The sequence below is a fragment of the Lolium perenne genome, chromosome 2, assembly GCF_019359855.2.
Source record: "Lolium perenne isolate Kyuss_39 chromosome 2, Kyuss_2.0, whole genome shotgun sequence".
Taxonomy (NCBI): Eukaryota; Viridiplantae; Streptophyta; class Magnoliopsida; order Poales; family Poaceae; genus Lolium; species Lolium perenne.
Window position 1 is genome coordinate 224,738,375 of NC_067245.2, and position 16,522 is coordinate 224,754,896.

Here is a 16,522-nt window from a genome sequence, read left to right on the forward strand (position 1 = left end):
AGCTGCTCGAAGCGCCCCTCGGCGTATAGGCACCCTCGGCACATGACAGGCTATGCCGAGGGTGGCCCTCGGCGTATCGGCGGCCCTCGGCATAGGTTGAGGGTGCGACCCCGTTCCACCGTCCCGCGGCCATGCCCTAACTGGACCTTGACGGCGTGAAGCCTATGCCGAGGGCCACCGTCGGCGTAGCTGAAGCCAAATTCTCCCGCCCCTCCCGCCAGAATGACGTCAGCTGTCTAGCCTATGCCGAGGGGCACCGTCGGCTTAGCATCCATCTTTTTTTTTCCTTTTTCCCGCCCATTTCTCCCGCCCAATCTTTCCCGCCAATCTTTCCCGCCAATTTTTCCCGCCATTTTCTCCCGCCAGCTTTTCTCGCCGTTTCAGCCCCTCGCCTCCCTATATATACCCATGTGTTCTTCTCCAACAAAACACCACCACCAGCATGGTGTGGTGTTGTTTGTCTAATGTTGTACCCCCGGGGTCTTTCGGCTACACGCACATGCGCTGACGGCACTTAGGCATGTCCTGGACGTATAGGGCAGAACTCACCGGTGGGGTGAACCGGAGGAAAACCTTAGATAGCATGGATCCATACTTGCCACCACATGACCTAAAACAAAGGAAAAAAGTCCATTGCTAACCCTAACTCTAACCCTAACCCTAACCCTAGGGGTAGATTTATGGGTCCCCGCCCCCTAGGGTTTCCCTAGATACAAACCACCGGAGCGTCCGAATCGCTGGAAACTCCTGCTACGGCTCATCCGGGGCCTATTTCATTCCAAACCTATGGTTTCCATGTGCATATGTCCTAAACAAAGCAAAGAAATTAAAAAAATCCATTGGTGAACCCTCGCACGAAAAAAGCTATAGGGGTAGATCTGCAAGGTCCCCGACCTAGGGTTTCCCAAGATACAGATCACCGGAGCGTCGGAATCGCTTGAAAACTTGCATTTGTCCCTAACATGTGTGTACAAGTGTGATGTAAGGTTTGTCTAACCTTGCATGTACCCCGCGTTGACGATTTCCGCATACATGGGCCGACACTTGGTAAAATCCAGGATTTGTATGTGGAAACTCCTGCTACGGCTCATCCGGGGCCTATTTCATTCCAAACCTATGGTTTCCATGTGCATATGTCCTAAACAAAGCAAAGCAAATAAAAAAATCCATTGGTAAACCCTCGCACGGAGAAAGCTATAGGGGTAGATCTGCAGGGTCCCTGCCCTAGGGTTTCCCAAGATACAGATCACCGGAGCGTCGGAATCGCTTGAAAACTTGCATTTGTCCCTAACATATGTGTACAAGTGTGATGTAAGGTTTGTCTAACCTTGCATGTACCCCGCGTTGACGATTTCCGCATACATGGGCCGACACTTGGTAAAATCCAGGATTTGTATGTGGAAACTCATGCTACGGCTCATCTCGTGGCCTATTTTATTCCAAACCTATGGTTTCCATGTGCATATGTCCTAAACAAAGCAAAGAAAATAAAAAATCCATTGGTTAACCCTCGCACGGAAAAAGCTATAGGGGTAGATCTGCGGGGTCCTCGCCCTAGGGTTTCCCAAGATACGTACTATCGGATCGTCGTAATCGCTTGAAAACTTGCATTTGCCCATAACATATGTGTACAAGTGTGATGTAAGGTTTGGCTAACCTTGGATGTACCCGTTGTTGACGATTTCCGGATACATGGGCTAACACTTGGTAAAATCCAGATCTCGTATGTGGAAACTCTCGCCACGGCTAAAATGGAGCCTATTTTATGGTAAAGTATGCCCAACCTATGGTTTCCATGTACATATGTCCTAAATAAACGAAAACAAGTAAAAAATTACATTGGTAAACTCTCGCACGGAGAAAGCTATAGGGGTAGATCTACGGGGTCCCCGCCCTAGGGTTTCCCAAGATACAGATCACCGGAGCGTCAGAATTGTTGGAAAACTTGCATCTGCCCCTAACATATATGTACAAGTGTGACGCGTCAGTTTATGTGCTAAATGTTTTCCGTTTCGCGCGTTGGCGGACGGGTGCACGCGCGCGCCCGCACGGCCATACCGCATGTCCCGGCGGCCCCGTTTTGCGCTGGCAAAGCAAACGGAGCCAAAAAATCGAGCGGAGCCGCGTGGCGTCATTTTATGTGTCCTAGTAACCACCGCAAAAGACGGAACTAGGATACGGCAATTATCTTGGAGAACCCTTCACGAATGTGGCTATCTCGTCCGGAGTTCTATGGCTTTTAGGGGAAATGAGTAGGAAACGGCCCGTTTCACCACATAGTTTGTCGAACGAGGCCATATTTGCACGTGCGTGGGCCTTAGGATGGGAAGCAAGGCCCCGGTCGCGGATTTCCAATCCGAACCACGGGCGACGGTTTTTCCATTTTCGGGTGCCGGAAGGGCTTTTTTTGTGAAGCAGCTACATGGTGCGCATTTCAAGTATCGCGCGGGACCTCCGCGGCGGTAGGATACCTCCTACGCACCACCTATCATATGCCATATGCGCGCGGAAGCCATCCGGGAATCCCACCCGCTTCTGCGGTGCTCCCGCCGAATCCGCCGGAAACCGTCCGGATTTGAACCTGGGCGACACTTTCCTTCGCTCAATAAATGGAGGGAAAAATGTTTTTAGGTCTAGGACGCATCATTTTATGTGCTAAATGTTTTCCGTTTCGCGCGTTGGCGGACGGGTGCACGCGCGCGCCCGGTACGGCCATACCGCATGTCCCGGCGGCCCCGTTTTGCGCTTGGCAAAGCAAACGGAGCCAAAAATCGAGCGGAGCCGCGTGGCGTCATTTTATGTGTCCTAGTGACCACTGCAAAAGACGGAACTGGGATACGGCAATTATCTTGGAGAACCCTTCACGAACAGGGCTATCTCGTCCGGAGTTCTATGGCTTTTAGGGGAAATGAGTAGGAAACGGCCCGTTTCACCACATAGTTTGTCGGAACGAGGCCATATTTGGCACGTGCGTGGGCCCTACGATGGGAACCAAGGCCCGGTCACGGATTTCCAATCCGAACCACGGGCGACGGTTTTTCCATTTTCGGGGTGCCGGAAGGGCTTTTTTTTGTGAAGCAGCTACATGGTGCGCATTTCAGTATCGCGCGGGACCTCCGCGCGGCGGTAGGATACCTCCTACGCACCACCTATCACATGCCATATGCGCGCGGAAGCCATCTGGGGATCCCACCCGCTTCCTGCGGTGCCCCGCCGAATCCGCTGGAAACTGTCCGGATTTGAACTGGGGCGACACTTTCCTTCGCTCAATAAATGGAGGGAAAAATGTTTTTAGGTCTAGGACGCGTCATTTTATGTGCTAAATGTTTTCCGTTTCGCGCGTTGGCGGACGGGTGCACGCGCGCGCCCGGTACGGCCATACCGCATGTCCCGGCGGCCCCGTTTTGCGCAGTTGGCAAAGCAAACGGAGCCAAAAAATCGAGCGGAGCCGCGTGGCGTCATTTTATGTGTCCTAGTGCCACTGCAAAAGACGGAACTGGGATACGGCAATTATCTTGGAGAACCCTTCACGAACAGGGCTATCTCGTCCGGAGTTCTATGGCTTTTAGGGGAAATGAGTAGGAAACGGCCCGTTTCACCACATAGTTTGTCAGAACGAGGCCATATTTGACACGTGCGTGGGCCTTAGGATGGGAAGCAAGGCCCCGGTCGCGGATTTCCAATCCGAACCACGGGCGACGGTTTTTCCATTTTCGGGGTGCCGGAAGGGCTTTTTTTTGTGAAGCAGCTACATGGTGCGCATTTCAGTATCGCGCGGGACCTCCGCGCGGCGGTAGGATACCTCCTACGCACCACCTATCACATGCCATATGCGCGCGGAAGCCATCCGGGATCCCACTCCGCTTCTGCGGTGCCCCGCCGACCCCGCCGGAAACGGGCCCGATTTGAACTGGGGCGACACTTTCCTTCGCTCAATAAATGGAGGGAAAAATGTTTTTAGGTCTAGGACGCGTCATTTTATGTGCTAAATGTTTTCCGTTTCGCGCGTTGGCGGACGGGTGCACGCGCGCGCCCGGTACGACCATACCGCATGTCCCGGCGGCCCAGTTTTGCACAGTTGGCAAAGTAAACGGAGCCAAAAAAAAGTCGAGCGGAGCCGTGTGGCATCATTTTATGTGTCCTAGTGACCACTGCAAAAGACGGAACTGGGATACGGCAATTATCTTGGAGAACCCTTCACGAACAGGGCTATCTCGTCCGGAGTTCTATGGCTTTTAGGGGAAATGAGTAGGAAACGGCCCGTTTCACCACATAGTTTGTCCGAACGAGGCCATATTTGGCACGTGCGTGGGCCTTAGGATGGGAAGCAAGGCCCCGGTCGCGGATTTCCAATCCGAACCACGGCGACGGTTTTTCCATTTTCGGGGTGCCTGAAGGGCTTATTTGTGTGAACCAGATACAAGGTGCGCTTTTCAGTATCTCGCGGGACCTCCGCGCGGCGGTAGGATACCTCCTACGCACCACCTATCACATGCCATATGCGCGCGGAAGCCATCTCGGGGATCCCACCCGCTTCTGCGGTGCTCACGCCGAATCCGCTGAAACTGTCCGGATTTGAACTGGGGCGACACTTTCCTTCGCTCAATAAATGGAGGGAAAAATGTTTTTAGGTCTAGGACGCGTCATTTTATGTGCTAAATGTTTTCCGTTTCGCGCGTTGCCGGATGGGTGCACGCGCGCGCCCCGGTACGGCCATACCGCATGTCCCGGCGGCCCCGTTTTGCGCAGTTGGCAAAGCAAACGGAGCCAAAAAAATCGAGCGGAGCCGCGTGGCGTCATTTTATGTGTCCTAGTAACCACTGCAAAAGACGGAACTGGGATACGGCAATTATCTTGGAGAACCCTTCACGAACAGGGCTATCTCGTCCGAGTTCTATGGCTTTTAGGGGAAATGAGTAGGAAACGGCCCGTTTCACCACATAGTTTGTCGAACGAGGCCATATTTGGCACGTGCGTGGGCCTTAGGATGGGAAGCAAGGCCCCGGTCGCGGATTTCCAATCCAAACCACGGGCGACGGTTTTTCCATTTTCGGGTGCCTAAGGGCTTTTTTTTGTGAAGCAGCTACATGGTGCGCATTTCAGTATCGCACGGGACCTCCACGCGGCGGTAGGATACCTCCTACGCACCACCTATCACATGCCATATGCGCGCGGAAGCCATCTGGGGATCCCACCCGCTTCCTGCGGTGCCCCGCCGAATCCGCTGGAAACTGTCCGGATTTGAACTGGGGCGACACTTTCCTTCGCTCAATAAATGGAGGGAAAAATGTTTTTAGGTCTAGGACGCGTCATTTTATGTGCTAAATGTTTTCCGTTTCGCGCGTTGGCGGACGGGTGCACGCGCGCGCCTGCACGGCCATACCGCATGTCCCGGCGGCCCCGTTTTGCGCGATTGGCAAAGCAAACGGAGCCAAAAAATCGAGCGGAGCCGCGTGGCGTCATTTTATGTGTCCTAGTGACCACTGCAAAAGACGGAACTGGGATACGGCAATTATCTTGGAGAACCCTTCACGAACAGGGCTATCTCGTCCGGAGTTCTATGGCTTTTAGGGGAAATGAGTAGGAAACGGCCCGTTTCACCACATAGTTTGTCGGAACGAGGCCATATTTGGCACGTGCATGGGCCTTAGGATGGGAAGCAAGGCCCCGGTCGCGGATTTCCAATCCGAACCACGGGCGACGGTTTTTCCATTTTCGGGGTGCCGGAAGGGCTTTTTTTTGTGAAGCAGCTACATGGTGCGCATTTCAGTATCGCGCGGGACCTCCGCGCGGCGGTAGGATACCTCCTACGCACCACCTATCACATGCCATATGCGCGCGGAAGCCAACAGGGAATCCCAACCGCATCCACCGGTGCCCCGCCGAATCCGCTGGAAACTGTCCGGATTTGAACTGGGGCGACACTTTCCTTCGCTCAATAAATGGAGGGAAAAATGTTTTTAGGTCTAGGACGCGTCATTTTATGTGCTAAATGTTTTCCGTTTCGCGCGTTGGCGGACGGGTGCACGCGCGCGCCCGGTACGGCCATACCGCATGTCCCGGCGGCCCCGTTTTGCGCAGTTGGCAAAGCAAACGGAGCCAAAAAATCGAGCGGAGCCGCGTGGCGTCATTTTATGTGTCCTAGTGACCACTGCAAAAGACGGAACTGGGATACGGCAATTATCTTGGAGAACCCTTCACGAACAGGGCTATCTCGTCCGGAGTTCTATGGCTTTTAGGGGAAATGAGTAGGAAACGGCCCGTTTCACCACATAGTTTGCTCGGAACGAGGCCATATTTGGCACGTGCATGGGCCTTAGGATGGGAAGCAAGGCCCCGGTCGCGGATTTCCAATCCGAACCACGGGCGACGGTTTTTCCATTTTCGGGGTGCCGGAAGGGCTTTTTTTTGTGAAGCAGCTACATGGTGCGCATTTCAGTATCGCGCGGGACCTCCGCGCGGCGGTAGGATACCTCCTACGCACCACCTATCACATGCCATATGCGCGCGGAAGCCATCTGGGGATCCCACCCGCTTCCTGCGGTGCCCCGCCGAATCCGCTGGAAACTGTCCGGATTTGAACTGGGGCGACACTTTCCTTCGCTCAATAAATGGAGGGAAAAATGTTTTTAGGTCTAGGACGCGTCATTTTATGTGCTAAATGTTTTCCGTTTCGCGCGTTGGCGGACGGGTGCACGCGCGCGCCCGGTACGGCCATACCGCATGTCCCGGCGGCCCCGTTTTGCGCAGCTTGGCAAAGCAAACGGAGCCAAAATCGAGCGGAGCCGCGTGGCGTCATTTTATGTGTCCTAGTGACCACTGCAAAAGACGGAACTGGGATACGGCAATTATCTTGGAGAACCCTTCACGAACAGGGCTATCTCGTCCGGAGTTCTATGGCTTTTAGGGGAAATGAGTAGGAAACGGCCCGTTTCACCACATAGTTTGTCGGAACGAGGCCATATTTGGCACGTGCGTGGGCCTTAGGATGGGAAGCAAGGCCCCGGTCGCGGATTTCCAATCCGAACCACGGGCGACGGTTTTTCCATTTTCGGGTGCCTAAGGGCTTTTTGTGAAGCGGCTACATGGTGCGCATTTCAAGATCGCGCGGGACCTCCGCTCGGCGGTAGGATACCTCCTACGCACCACCTATCACATGCCATATGCGCGCGGAAGCCATCCGGGGATCCCACCCGCTTCTGCGGTGCCCGCCGAATCCGCTGGAAACTGTCCGGATTTGAACTGGGGCGACACTTTCCTTCGCTCAATAAATGGAGGGAAAAATGTTTTTAGGTCTAGGACGCGTCATTTTATGTGCTAAATGTTTTCCGTTTCGCGCGTTGGCGGACGGGTGCACGCGCGCGCCCGGTACGGCCATACCGCATGTCCCGGCGGCCCCGTTTCACCACATAGTTTGTCGGAACAGCTACACGGTAGGCAACTCGGAGCTAGCTGCCCACGAAGTACCAATCCAAATTACGGACGATGGTTCGCATAATTGCATGGACCTTTAAGCCTCTCTTCCTCCTTGGCGCGTGCCGCACGAGAGCTACTACTAGCAACGCCAATTACGCGGTCGGTGACCGCTAGCGTGTCAGCACGCGTACATCGCGAGAAGCAACAAATCAGTGTCGATCCTCCCTGGTCCCCGGAAGAACGGACACATATATATGGCTGCTTTGTCGGGGTTGCAACGACAACAGTGTTTCCGTCCTCTTGTTTTCCTCGTGCTGGTAATGGAAATGCAACGGAGGAGGTGCGGGAGTCGAGCCTACGAATACTATAGTTAGAAAATAGAATGAAACAAAAAAAAATTGACAAAAAAAAAAACTATGCCGAGGGCTGCCCTAGGCGTATCCGTAGCCCTCGGTGTAGCCAGGGAAACCCTAGCATTAACGCAGGGTCCACCTGGTCGGCGGCTAAGCCGAGGGTGGCCCTCGGCGTAGCTTACTATCTGTGTAAGCCGAGGGTGGCCCTCGGCGTAGATCCCATCGCGTTTTTCACCTGGTCGGATCGCGTTTTTCTCCGCGTTTTTCAATCCCCAAAATCACCTGAGCCCCGCGCCGCCGCCCCTCCTCCTCACCTGCGCCCCGCGCCGCCGCCCCCCTTCCTCACCTGAGCCCCGCGCCGCTGCCCCTCCTCCTCACCTGATCTGCCGCCGCCCCCCTTCCTCACCTGAGCCGCCGCCGCCCTCCCGTCTCGACCCGAGCCCCGCGCCGCCGCCGCAGGTCCTGAGCCACCGCCGCCCCCGCTCCTCCTTGCACCCGCCACCTCCTCGCCCCGGCCCGCCACCTCCCCACCCGGCCCGCCGCCGCTCCTCCTCCTCCACCTCGTCGCCCGCCTCCGCTTCCGCAGGTAAGCAACCCCCGCCCCCGCTCCCCTGCCCCTCTACCCCGCTTCGATTCGACGCGGCCACGCCGGGCGTGCCGCGCGCGAGCTCCCTGCTCGCTCGCTCACTGGGAGGCAGCAGCGGGACGGACGGAGAGGTGGATGACGTCCGGAGCGGCAGGTCCAGGGACGCTGGCGGCGTATGGAGAAGGTCGGGGAGGTGGTCGCCGGCTGCAGCAGCCGCGCAGGCCACCACCAGGCGTTCCTCCGTCGACCCCCCTGCAGGCGGCCGTGAGCGCCGAGAGCCATGGTCTGGTCTCAGCGGCCTTGTTGTCCACCTAGGCGGGCAACCTGTGGAGCTCCATGGCTTGGGCGGCCAACACCAGGAGCCCCGCGAGCATGGTCGGTAGCCGCCGCGCATCCTCTTCCGCTGGGTGCTCGTCCAGGAGGAGGGTCGGCGCTGCGGCGCTGGGAGCGGTGGTTGGTGGCAGGCGAGGGAGGGATGTAGGAGCTGCGGTGAGGGGGAACTTTGCCGGCGGCGAGATCGAGAGGGGAGAGTAGGCGTCGGAGAAGGATGGTGGGCGGCTGCTTAATACAAGGAGAGGAACATTAGAGAGGGAGACACCAGCACTAAGTTTGTCGTTATGCTGCTGCAATCGAGCGCTGCTTCTACTTGGAACAAGGGGAAACGGATAGGTTTTCAGTAGTAGATATATTTTGTGCTGTGGTGCGATTTTTAGGATTTGTTGGTGGATTAGCAGCCGGAATCGCGTGGGCTGCTCTGGTTCACCCCGTAGTTTTATTTTTCGCTTTGTAGAGAGGTGCTGCGTATTGTTGGGGCTGGGGCAAATGCTTGCGCTGCTATTGTCACTGATGCCTGTTGGTCTTTGAACTCTGATATATATAATCTGTCTAAGCCGTGGGTGTACTTCGCTGTTTTCTTAGTTATACTCTGCAAGCCTTGTGTTTGGAATAAATACTTGATGTCACAATATAAATAGAATACTGGACATTTGGAAAGAAATAGAAATGTCTAGTTGAAATTGAAATGATATGTTTAATAATTGAAATAGAAATGCAAATGTGAATTTCTTCTAATAATATGTATTTGTAATAGGCCATGCCGTGACCGCCTCGTCTTGAGCACCCCGGCGTGACGATCCCGGATCTTGACGCGCTTCTCGACGGTCGCCGACATCGACAGTCGGTTGTTCGACTACTTCCTCTACAGCCGAGGGTGAGCAAAATTTCCAACTTCTTCTCCGCATTTTATTTATGTCACTAGATTCATTTTCCAAGTCAAGTTGCGTCACCTAGGTGTCACTTCCCGTCCTCAAGCGTTACGCGGATAAATATGCATTAGTGGTCGGCATATTTTCAACCGTAACGCTTGCGGCATTTACGGGACAGTCGGCGGATCCGTAGTTGGGTACGTTCTCCATGCTCTGCTCCGGTCCGAGTCAGGATTTCGGCAGCGCCTCACCGTTGTTCTCCGGATGCACATCCTCTTGTCTTTTTGGCGAGACGTGTATCGGGAGAGCAGCGGGAGGTGCTGCCAAATTTTGACTCGGACCGGTAGAGCATGGAGAACGTACTCAATCTACGGATCCGGCGGCTGCTAGGAGCCCACCTAGTAGAGATGTAGGTTGATGCATTCGTTTTGCCTGTTAAAAAAATTAAAATATGATGCATTTTCCTATTTGATATAAATGCTATGCTTGTCGTTTGGCTTCCAATAGAGCAGAGGATGGCTGATAATGGATGGATGTACACCGGCCGTGTTAGTGCGACTAATAAAACAGATGAGTGGATAAGGAAGACTTGGCATTTAGTGAAGGAGTTGGCGCGTGGTACAAAACAGAAGGTTCAGCCACTTTGCCCGTGCAATCGTTGCTTGAAGCATCACCGTCGTGGAAAGGATGACATGTTTAAACACCTTCTGCAATATGGGTATATGCCTCGTTACGTCACGCAGATCGACTTTGATGAGCACGAACGTGACAGAGGTGAGGTGATGCGGCAGCGGCTCAATGGCAATGAGTACGATGGGGTTAGAGACTTTCTAGATGATCTTGTCGATGCCCACATGCCAGAGTCGCCACCTTCACGGGAGGAACCGCCAGAACCGGAGGAACCTCCAGAACCGGAGGAACCAGAGCCAGCCGCGAAGGCCTTCTATGATATGATAGCCGCTGCTAAGACGCCTCACGTACGATGGCGCCGAGATTTCTCAGCTCGATGCCATCTCCCAATGTCTAGCCGACAAGACCCGGTACAACACCACCCGTGACGGCTTCGAAGCAAGTCTGAAAACAACTGGTAACATGTTGCCCAAAGGGCATTGTCTGCCTAAAAGCCTGCACGAGACGAGGCAACTCATGTCGGCGCTCAACATGGATTATCAAAGGATAGACTGTTGTGAAAATGGCTGTGTTCTCTTCTGGAAACAGTTTGCGGAGGACAAGTACTGTCCCATTTGTAAGGCCTCTAGGTATGAAGAGGTAACGGGAAAGGATGGTCAGGTGAGGCAGTCAAAGATCGCAAAGTCGATTCTTCGGTATCTCCCATTCATAAAAAGAATCCAGCGGCTTTACTTGACTGAGGAGACCGCCAAACAGATGACGTGGCACAAGATGGGGACTCGAATAAAGGACAATCAGGGGCGGACGAAGATGGGACATCCATCTGATGGCAATGCATGGAAGAACTTTGATAGAAAATACCCCCATATGGCAGCAGATGCTCGGAATGTCGAATTGCGATAGCTACGTATGGCTTCAATCCATATGGTATGTCGAATTCCAATTACAGTTGTTGGCCCGTGTTTGTAATTCAGCTCATTATCACTCCCGGAGTCCTAATGACGAGGAAGACCATGTTTCGTCGCCGATCATTCCAGGGCCCCATTACCCGGGGAAGAACTTGAGTGTCTACATGCAGCCGATTGTGGAAGATTTGAACCACTCTTGGCACCACGGGACGTTGACGTACGACCGAGCATCGAAGACAAACTTCTGCATGAAAGTTTGGTTGCAGTATACCATGCATGACATGCCCGGGTACGCCCTAACATGCGGATGGTGTACAGCTGGTAAATGGCCATGCCCAGTGTGCAGGCATCGACTTGAGTTCCTTTGGCTAAATAAGGGTCGCAAGTATGTTGCGTTTGACACGAATCGGCAGTACCTCAAACGGAGGCATCCGTTCAGAGAAGACAAAAAGAACTTCAAGAAAGGCAAAGTTGTGCATGAAGTAACAGAGGTGCCAAAGTTCGATGGTATAGCTGTTGATGCCGAGCTACGTGCTCTCGTGCCGCCGGCATCGGAAGCTGGCCATCAATTTGAGGGATATGGTGTAACGCACAACTGGACTCACGAGGCAGCCTTAACGAAGCTCGAGTATTACAAGGACCTCGAACTTCCCCATAACATCGATGTGATGCACACCGTAAAGAATGTCGCGGAGTCCTTATTTCACACGTGCCTAAACATTCCCGGAAGTCAAAGGATAATGTCAATGCTAGAGTCGATGTTTAGAAGCTCTGTGAAAGGAAGAAATTACACATGCAACGTCCTGCGGCCGTCGAAAGAATTGGTTCAAGCCGCACGCCGACTTCTGCCTTGATTCCATCCAAAAGAAGGAGGCATTCAAGTGGCTAAAATACGTTGTGATGTTCCCTGATGGTTATTGTTCGAATATGAGCAAGGGAGTCAATCTTTCGACGGGAAAAGTCACCGGGCTCAAGAGTCACGACTATCATATATGGATTGAGCGGCTGATGCCGGTGATGCTTCGAGGGTATCTCCCCGAGAAAATATGGCGAGTGCTCGCGGAGTTGAGCCATTTCTTCCGCACGCTCTGTGCTAAGCAGATATGTCCTAAGGTTATTGAGAAGCTGCAAGTTCAAGTGCCGGAGTTGTTATGCAATTTGGAGATGATCTTTCCGCCAGGCTTCTTTACTCCGATGGCACATCTCATTGTGCACCTCGCAAACGAGGCACTATTGGGTGGCCCAGTGCAGTTTCGGTGGCAGTTTTGTATTGAGAGAGAGTTCAAGTATATTCGGAAGATAACTGGAAACAAAGCCAAGATTGAAGCATGCATAGCTGAGGCAACGTGCCTTCGGGAGATGGCAGATGCCGCAACAACGTACTATCCTGATGAAGTTCCCACTCTGCATAACCCGGTCTCTCGTTACAATGTCGACGTGCCCATGAATGACCCCAAGCTTCAACTATTCCAATGTCCCGGTGGCAAGGCTGGTAAAGGACAAAAATATAGATTGGAGAGGGAAGAGAAGGATTGCATAATGCTCTATGTGCTTATGAACATGAAGGAAGTGGTGGGGGGGGACGACGATGGCGGTCACGATTTCATTAGGTAACATGGTGTAATGCTTATTGTATCTAGTTTCGATCACCTACACTCAACTCGGTCTAATGCTTATTGTATCCTTTCAGCGAATTCACGGATGAACAGTGGTGGCTTCCGCGCGATCCCACGGGCGCGGAGTTGGAGACTCTACTGAAAGAGGGTGCTCCCGAAGTAAAAATAAACTTTGTGTCTTGGTTCATGAAAAAAGTAATGTCTAAGCTGTCCCTCTTACCTACCAATATGTGACTTGTCCCTGTTATTCCACGTAACTAATGCACACAACAAATTTGAACCGTGATTGTAGGGAGCTGATGCAAACGTTGAGATGACAGATGAGTTGAGATGTGTTTCCCAAGGTTGTAACCGTGACGTCATGAAGTATGAGAAGTATGACGTGAATGGGTTTCGATTCCATACAGAGACACACCAGAAGGGCCGGGCGAATCCAAAAACGATAAATACTGGTGTCTTCACTAAAGGATCCGATACCTTTGATTACTACGGGAGGTTAGAGAATGTATACGAGCTGACCTTCAATCGTACAAACAAACAACTCAATCTCGTTGTGTTCAAGTGTCATTGGTTCGACCCAAGAGGTGGACAGAGAATTACCAAGTCCATTGGGTTAGTTGAAGTTAAGCCTTCCACCACCTATACCGGAGCCGATGTCTATATTGTTGCTCACCAAGCCAAGCAAGTTTATTATTTGCCGTACCCATGCCAGAAAGCGGCCCTCAACGGCTGGGAAGTCGTGTTCCAGGTATCGCCACATGGTAACCTACCGATTCCCTCCGAGGACGATTACAACAACATTGACCCTGTAACATACGAGGGAATTTTCTATCAAGAGGAAGAGGACTTCGGGCACTTTGAGTTAGAATGTGTTCTTGAAGAGGACCAAATTGCACCCCCTACCCCGACGGTGAAGCCCTCGGCGTAGCGTCCGCCGCCCAGGGACGCCCAGGCCGCGCCACGTGTGCAGGTACCCCGACGGGGAGGCCCTCGGCGTACCGTTGCCCAGGGACGCCCAGGCCGCGCCACGTGTGGAGGTACCCCGACGGGGAGGCCCTCGGCGTACCGTCGCCCAGGGAAGCCCAGGTCCTGCCACGTGTGGGCGTATGCCGACGGGGCGCCCCTCGGCGTAGCGTCGCCCAGGGAAGCCCAGGTCCTGCCACGTGTGGGCGTATGCCGACGGGGCGCCCCTCGGCGTAGCCGTAACGGCCGTCACCTTGACGGTGCCTGTTAGCGCGCTGCGCCGACGGCCCGTACGCCGACGGGTGGGGCCTGCCGTCGGCCCTCTCCGTCTACGCCGACGGGCGGCGCTACGCCGAGGGCCACGTGGCCTCCGCCGAGGCCCACCTTCCCCGAGGAGCTACGCCGAGGGTCCCCGTCGGCGTATCGTACGCCGAGGGCAAGTCTGTCCTACGCCGAGGGCCGTAGGCCGTCGGCATATTGCCGGATTCCTGTAGTGTGTTGTCGACGGCGGGCAGGATGCCCTCGCCGTACGCGCACCAAACGATCTGGTTGTATCGTTCGTCGGCGGAGATGGGAGTGAACTTGAAGTCGCGCACCTGGAGGCCCACCCGCTCCTCCGCCGGGGCGAGGTACGAGGTGTGGTACCGCGCCACCATGGCCCACACCGTGTTGCTCGGGTGGAAGAGGTAGCGCCCGAGGTGGTGGAACACGGCGTCGCGGCGCGGGAACAGGCGGTCCAGCTCGCGCTCGTACCGCGGGACCAGGAAGAGGCCCGGCACGAAGTAGTTGTCGGAGCGGAGCACCAGCCAGCGCACGCCACGCACCGCGTCCTGCCCGTCGTCGCAGAAGAAGCGCCGGTCGTTGGGCTGGTAGTTGTTCTGTAGATGCAGGTACATCCACGGCGCCGGCGGGTCCCTGGACCCCTCGCCACGGCGCAGAGTGTTTCCGAGGCTCTCCGGGGTGCGGGTGTTGAAGCGCTCCATGCTCCGGATGGGGAAGTCTTTCTCCGGGAGCACCCAGGTGCTTGAGCCGGGGAACGGCTCGCAGAAGATGTCGCCGAGGTCGTGGCCGGGGTGTTGGACGAGGAGGACGCGGTCGGTGAGCAGCGCGTAGAGGAAGGCGGCGGCGGTGGAGATGATGCCGTTGCCGAGGCCCGCTTGGGGTGTCCACACGATGTAGCTGCACTCGGCCGCCGGGTCAGCCTCGGAGGTACTGTTCGAGGACGCTGGCCCGGGCGCCGGCGCATGCTCGTCCATGGAGTCACGCAGGCGGGCGACGGTGCGCGAGTAGGACGAGGTGCCGGACCCGCAGCGGCGGTGGAGGGACTCGTAGCGTCGGAGGCGCCGTAGTTTTAAATAGGGGAGTGCCTGGGTCACACCTGACTGAGAAACTCTTAAGTCTCAGTCGACGCCCGGAAACCGTCGATCTCTGATCGTTTTCTTCTGTCTCGTGTCACCTGATCGCTTTCTGCTGTGTCACCTGATCGCTTTCTGGGCCCATATTAAAACGTCGATCCCTGCTGTGCCTTTATGTGGGCTTTTGTCTGATTTTGACCAAATCACAGCTGGACTCCTGCTGTTGTGCAATTATGTCGCTGGCTGGGCTCCTGTGGGCTGACCAAGTCACAGCTAAACCCCTTGCGCAAGAAAAAGAAAGGACAGGCAGAGATCAGATCGTAGCATCGTCTCCTTCCTCCCGTCGAGACCTTGCTGGCCATGGGAAGAAGAGATCCCAGTAAGGCTTAGCAAAATTCTTCCCCAAAAACCTCCAGGCCGAAAAGGATCTCAAGTAGATGGAGAATGGATCAGGATCTTACCCAGGTATGATCTGCTTTAAATCCAACAATTTTTTCTCCTCAATTTCTGTTGAAAAATTTCTCCCAGATCTGTACTGTAACTTGTGCGTCAGAAAAGATCATGTCCTCTTCTCAATTGTTGATTCCTGTGTTGAAAAAATTGATTCCAATTGAGTAGCAGTTCAAAAAAAAAAGGATTAGATTCCAAGAAATAGAAGTTAAGTTAACTATAGGTTAAATTCTTTGAAGATCACCAGCATGTACAATGTACACAGGTAAAATGCACTATAAACACAAAAAGGAAAACTTCCGATTTGCATGAACAGTCTACACAGGTGGTTTGCACTTAAATAGTGAACACATAGTCAGTATTGAAGAATTTTCATTTTATATGATCATAGGGACTACACTTCTATTCCTGTTGCAGTTCAAAGAAATAGACATATGACAGATTCAGAGTTATCAGTAAGAATAACAATTGCATGAAAGATTATAACACAATTGCTTAAACATATATAATGCTATGATAAAACAGCTAGAATAAGGCAAAAACAGCGATATCGGCATGCACCACAACCCTGATTTTAGTCTACAGCTCTAACTTCTCTTGTGAGTGTTAGTGTAGTACAGTTAGCATAACATTTCTTATGACTACAAAGTGTACTTACTTAGCAGAGCAGCAGCTGCTAAAAAATCGACATGCTGCTGCATAAGAAGTTTGAGTAGCGGTAATTGGATGGCCATCAGGCCAGTGCTTGTGTGGGAAATGCCTGCAGTTTGAATAGGCAAGAATATATGCATCATATACAAACACGAAAAAAATTACAGATTTTCACAAATTTTGAAGGAGCAAGTTCGGTTCTTACGATGAGTTCGTAACTGTAGTTTGGTGTAATAATCTGATAATTATGGGTAATTAATCTGGCAGCTATTGCTGAATTAACCTACTCCTAGAATATCTGTGACTAATTTAATCAGGTAGCTTTGATGTGATTATCTGATAGCTGTGACAAATTTAATCGGTAGCCCCCCTCGAATAACCTCGTTATT

At 53.4% G+C, this 16,522-nt stretch overlaps 1 protein-coding gene across 1 annotated transcript; it reads right to left on the reverse strand.

Moving 5' to 3' along the window:
• Positions 1–14,024: 14,024 nt before the first annotated feature.
• LOC127329184 (galactoside 2-alpha-L-fucosyltransferase-like) lies at positions 14,025–14,933 on the reverse strand. The gene has a single exon (XM_051355720.1). It carries the CDS (start codon positions 14,931–14,933, stop codon positions 14,025–14,027), a length of 909 nt encoding a protein of 302 aa, XP_051211680.1.
• Between the last annotated feature and the right edge of the window lie 1,589 nt (positions 14,934–16,522).

What these genes read in the sequence shown, in the direction of transcription:
- LOC127329184 (XM_051355720.1), bottom strand. Translation starts at nt 14,933, where the DNA reads ATGGACGAGCATGCGCCGGCGCCCGGGCCAGCGTCCTCGAACAGTACC.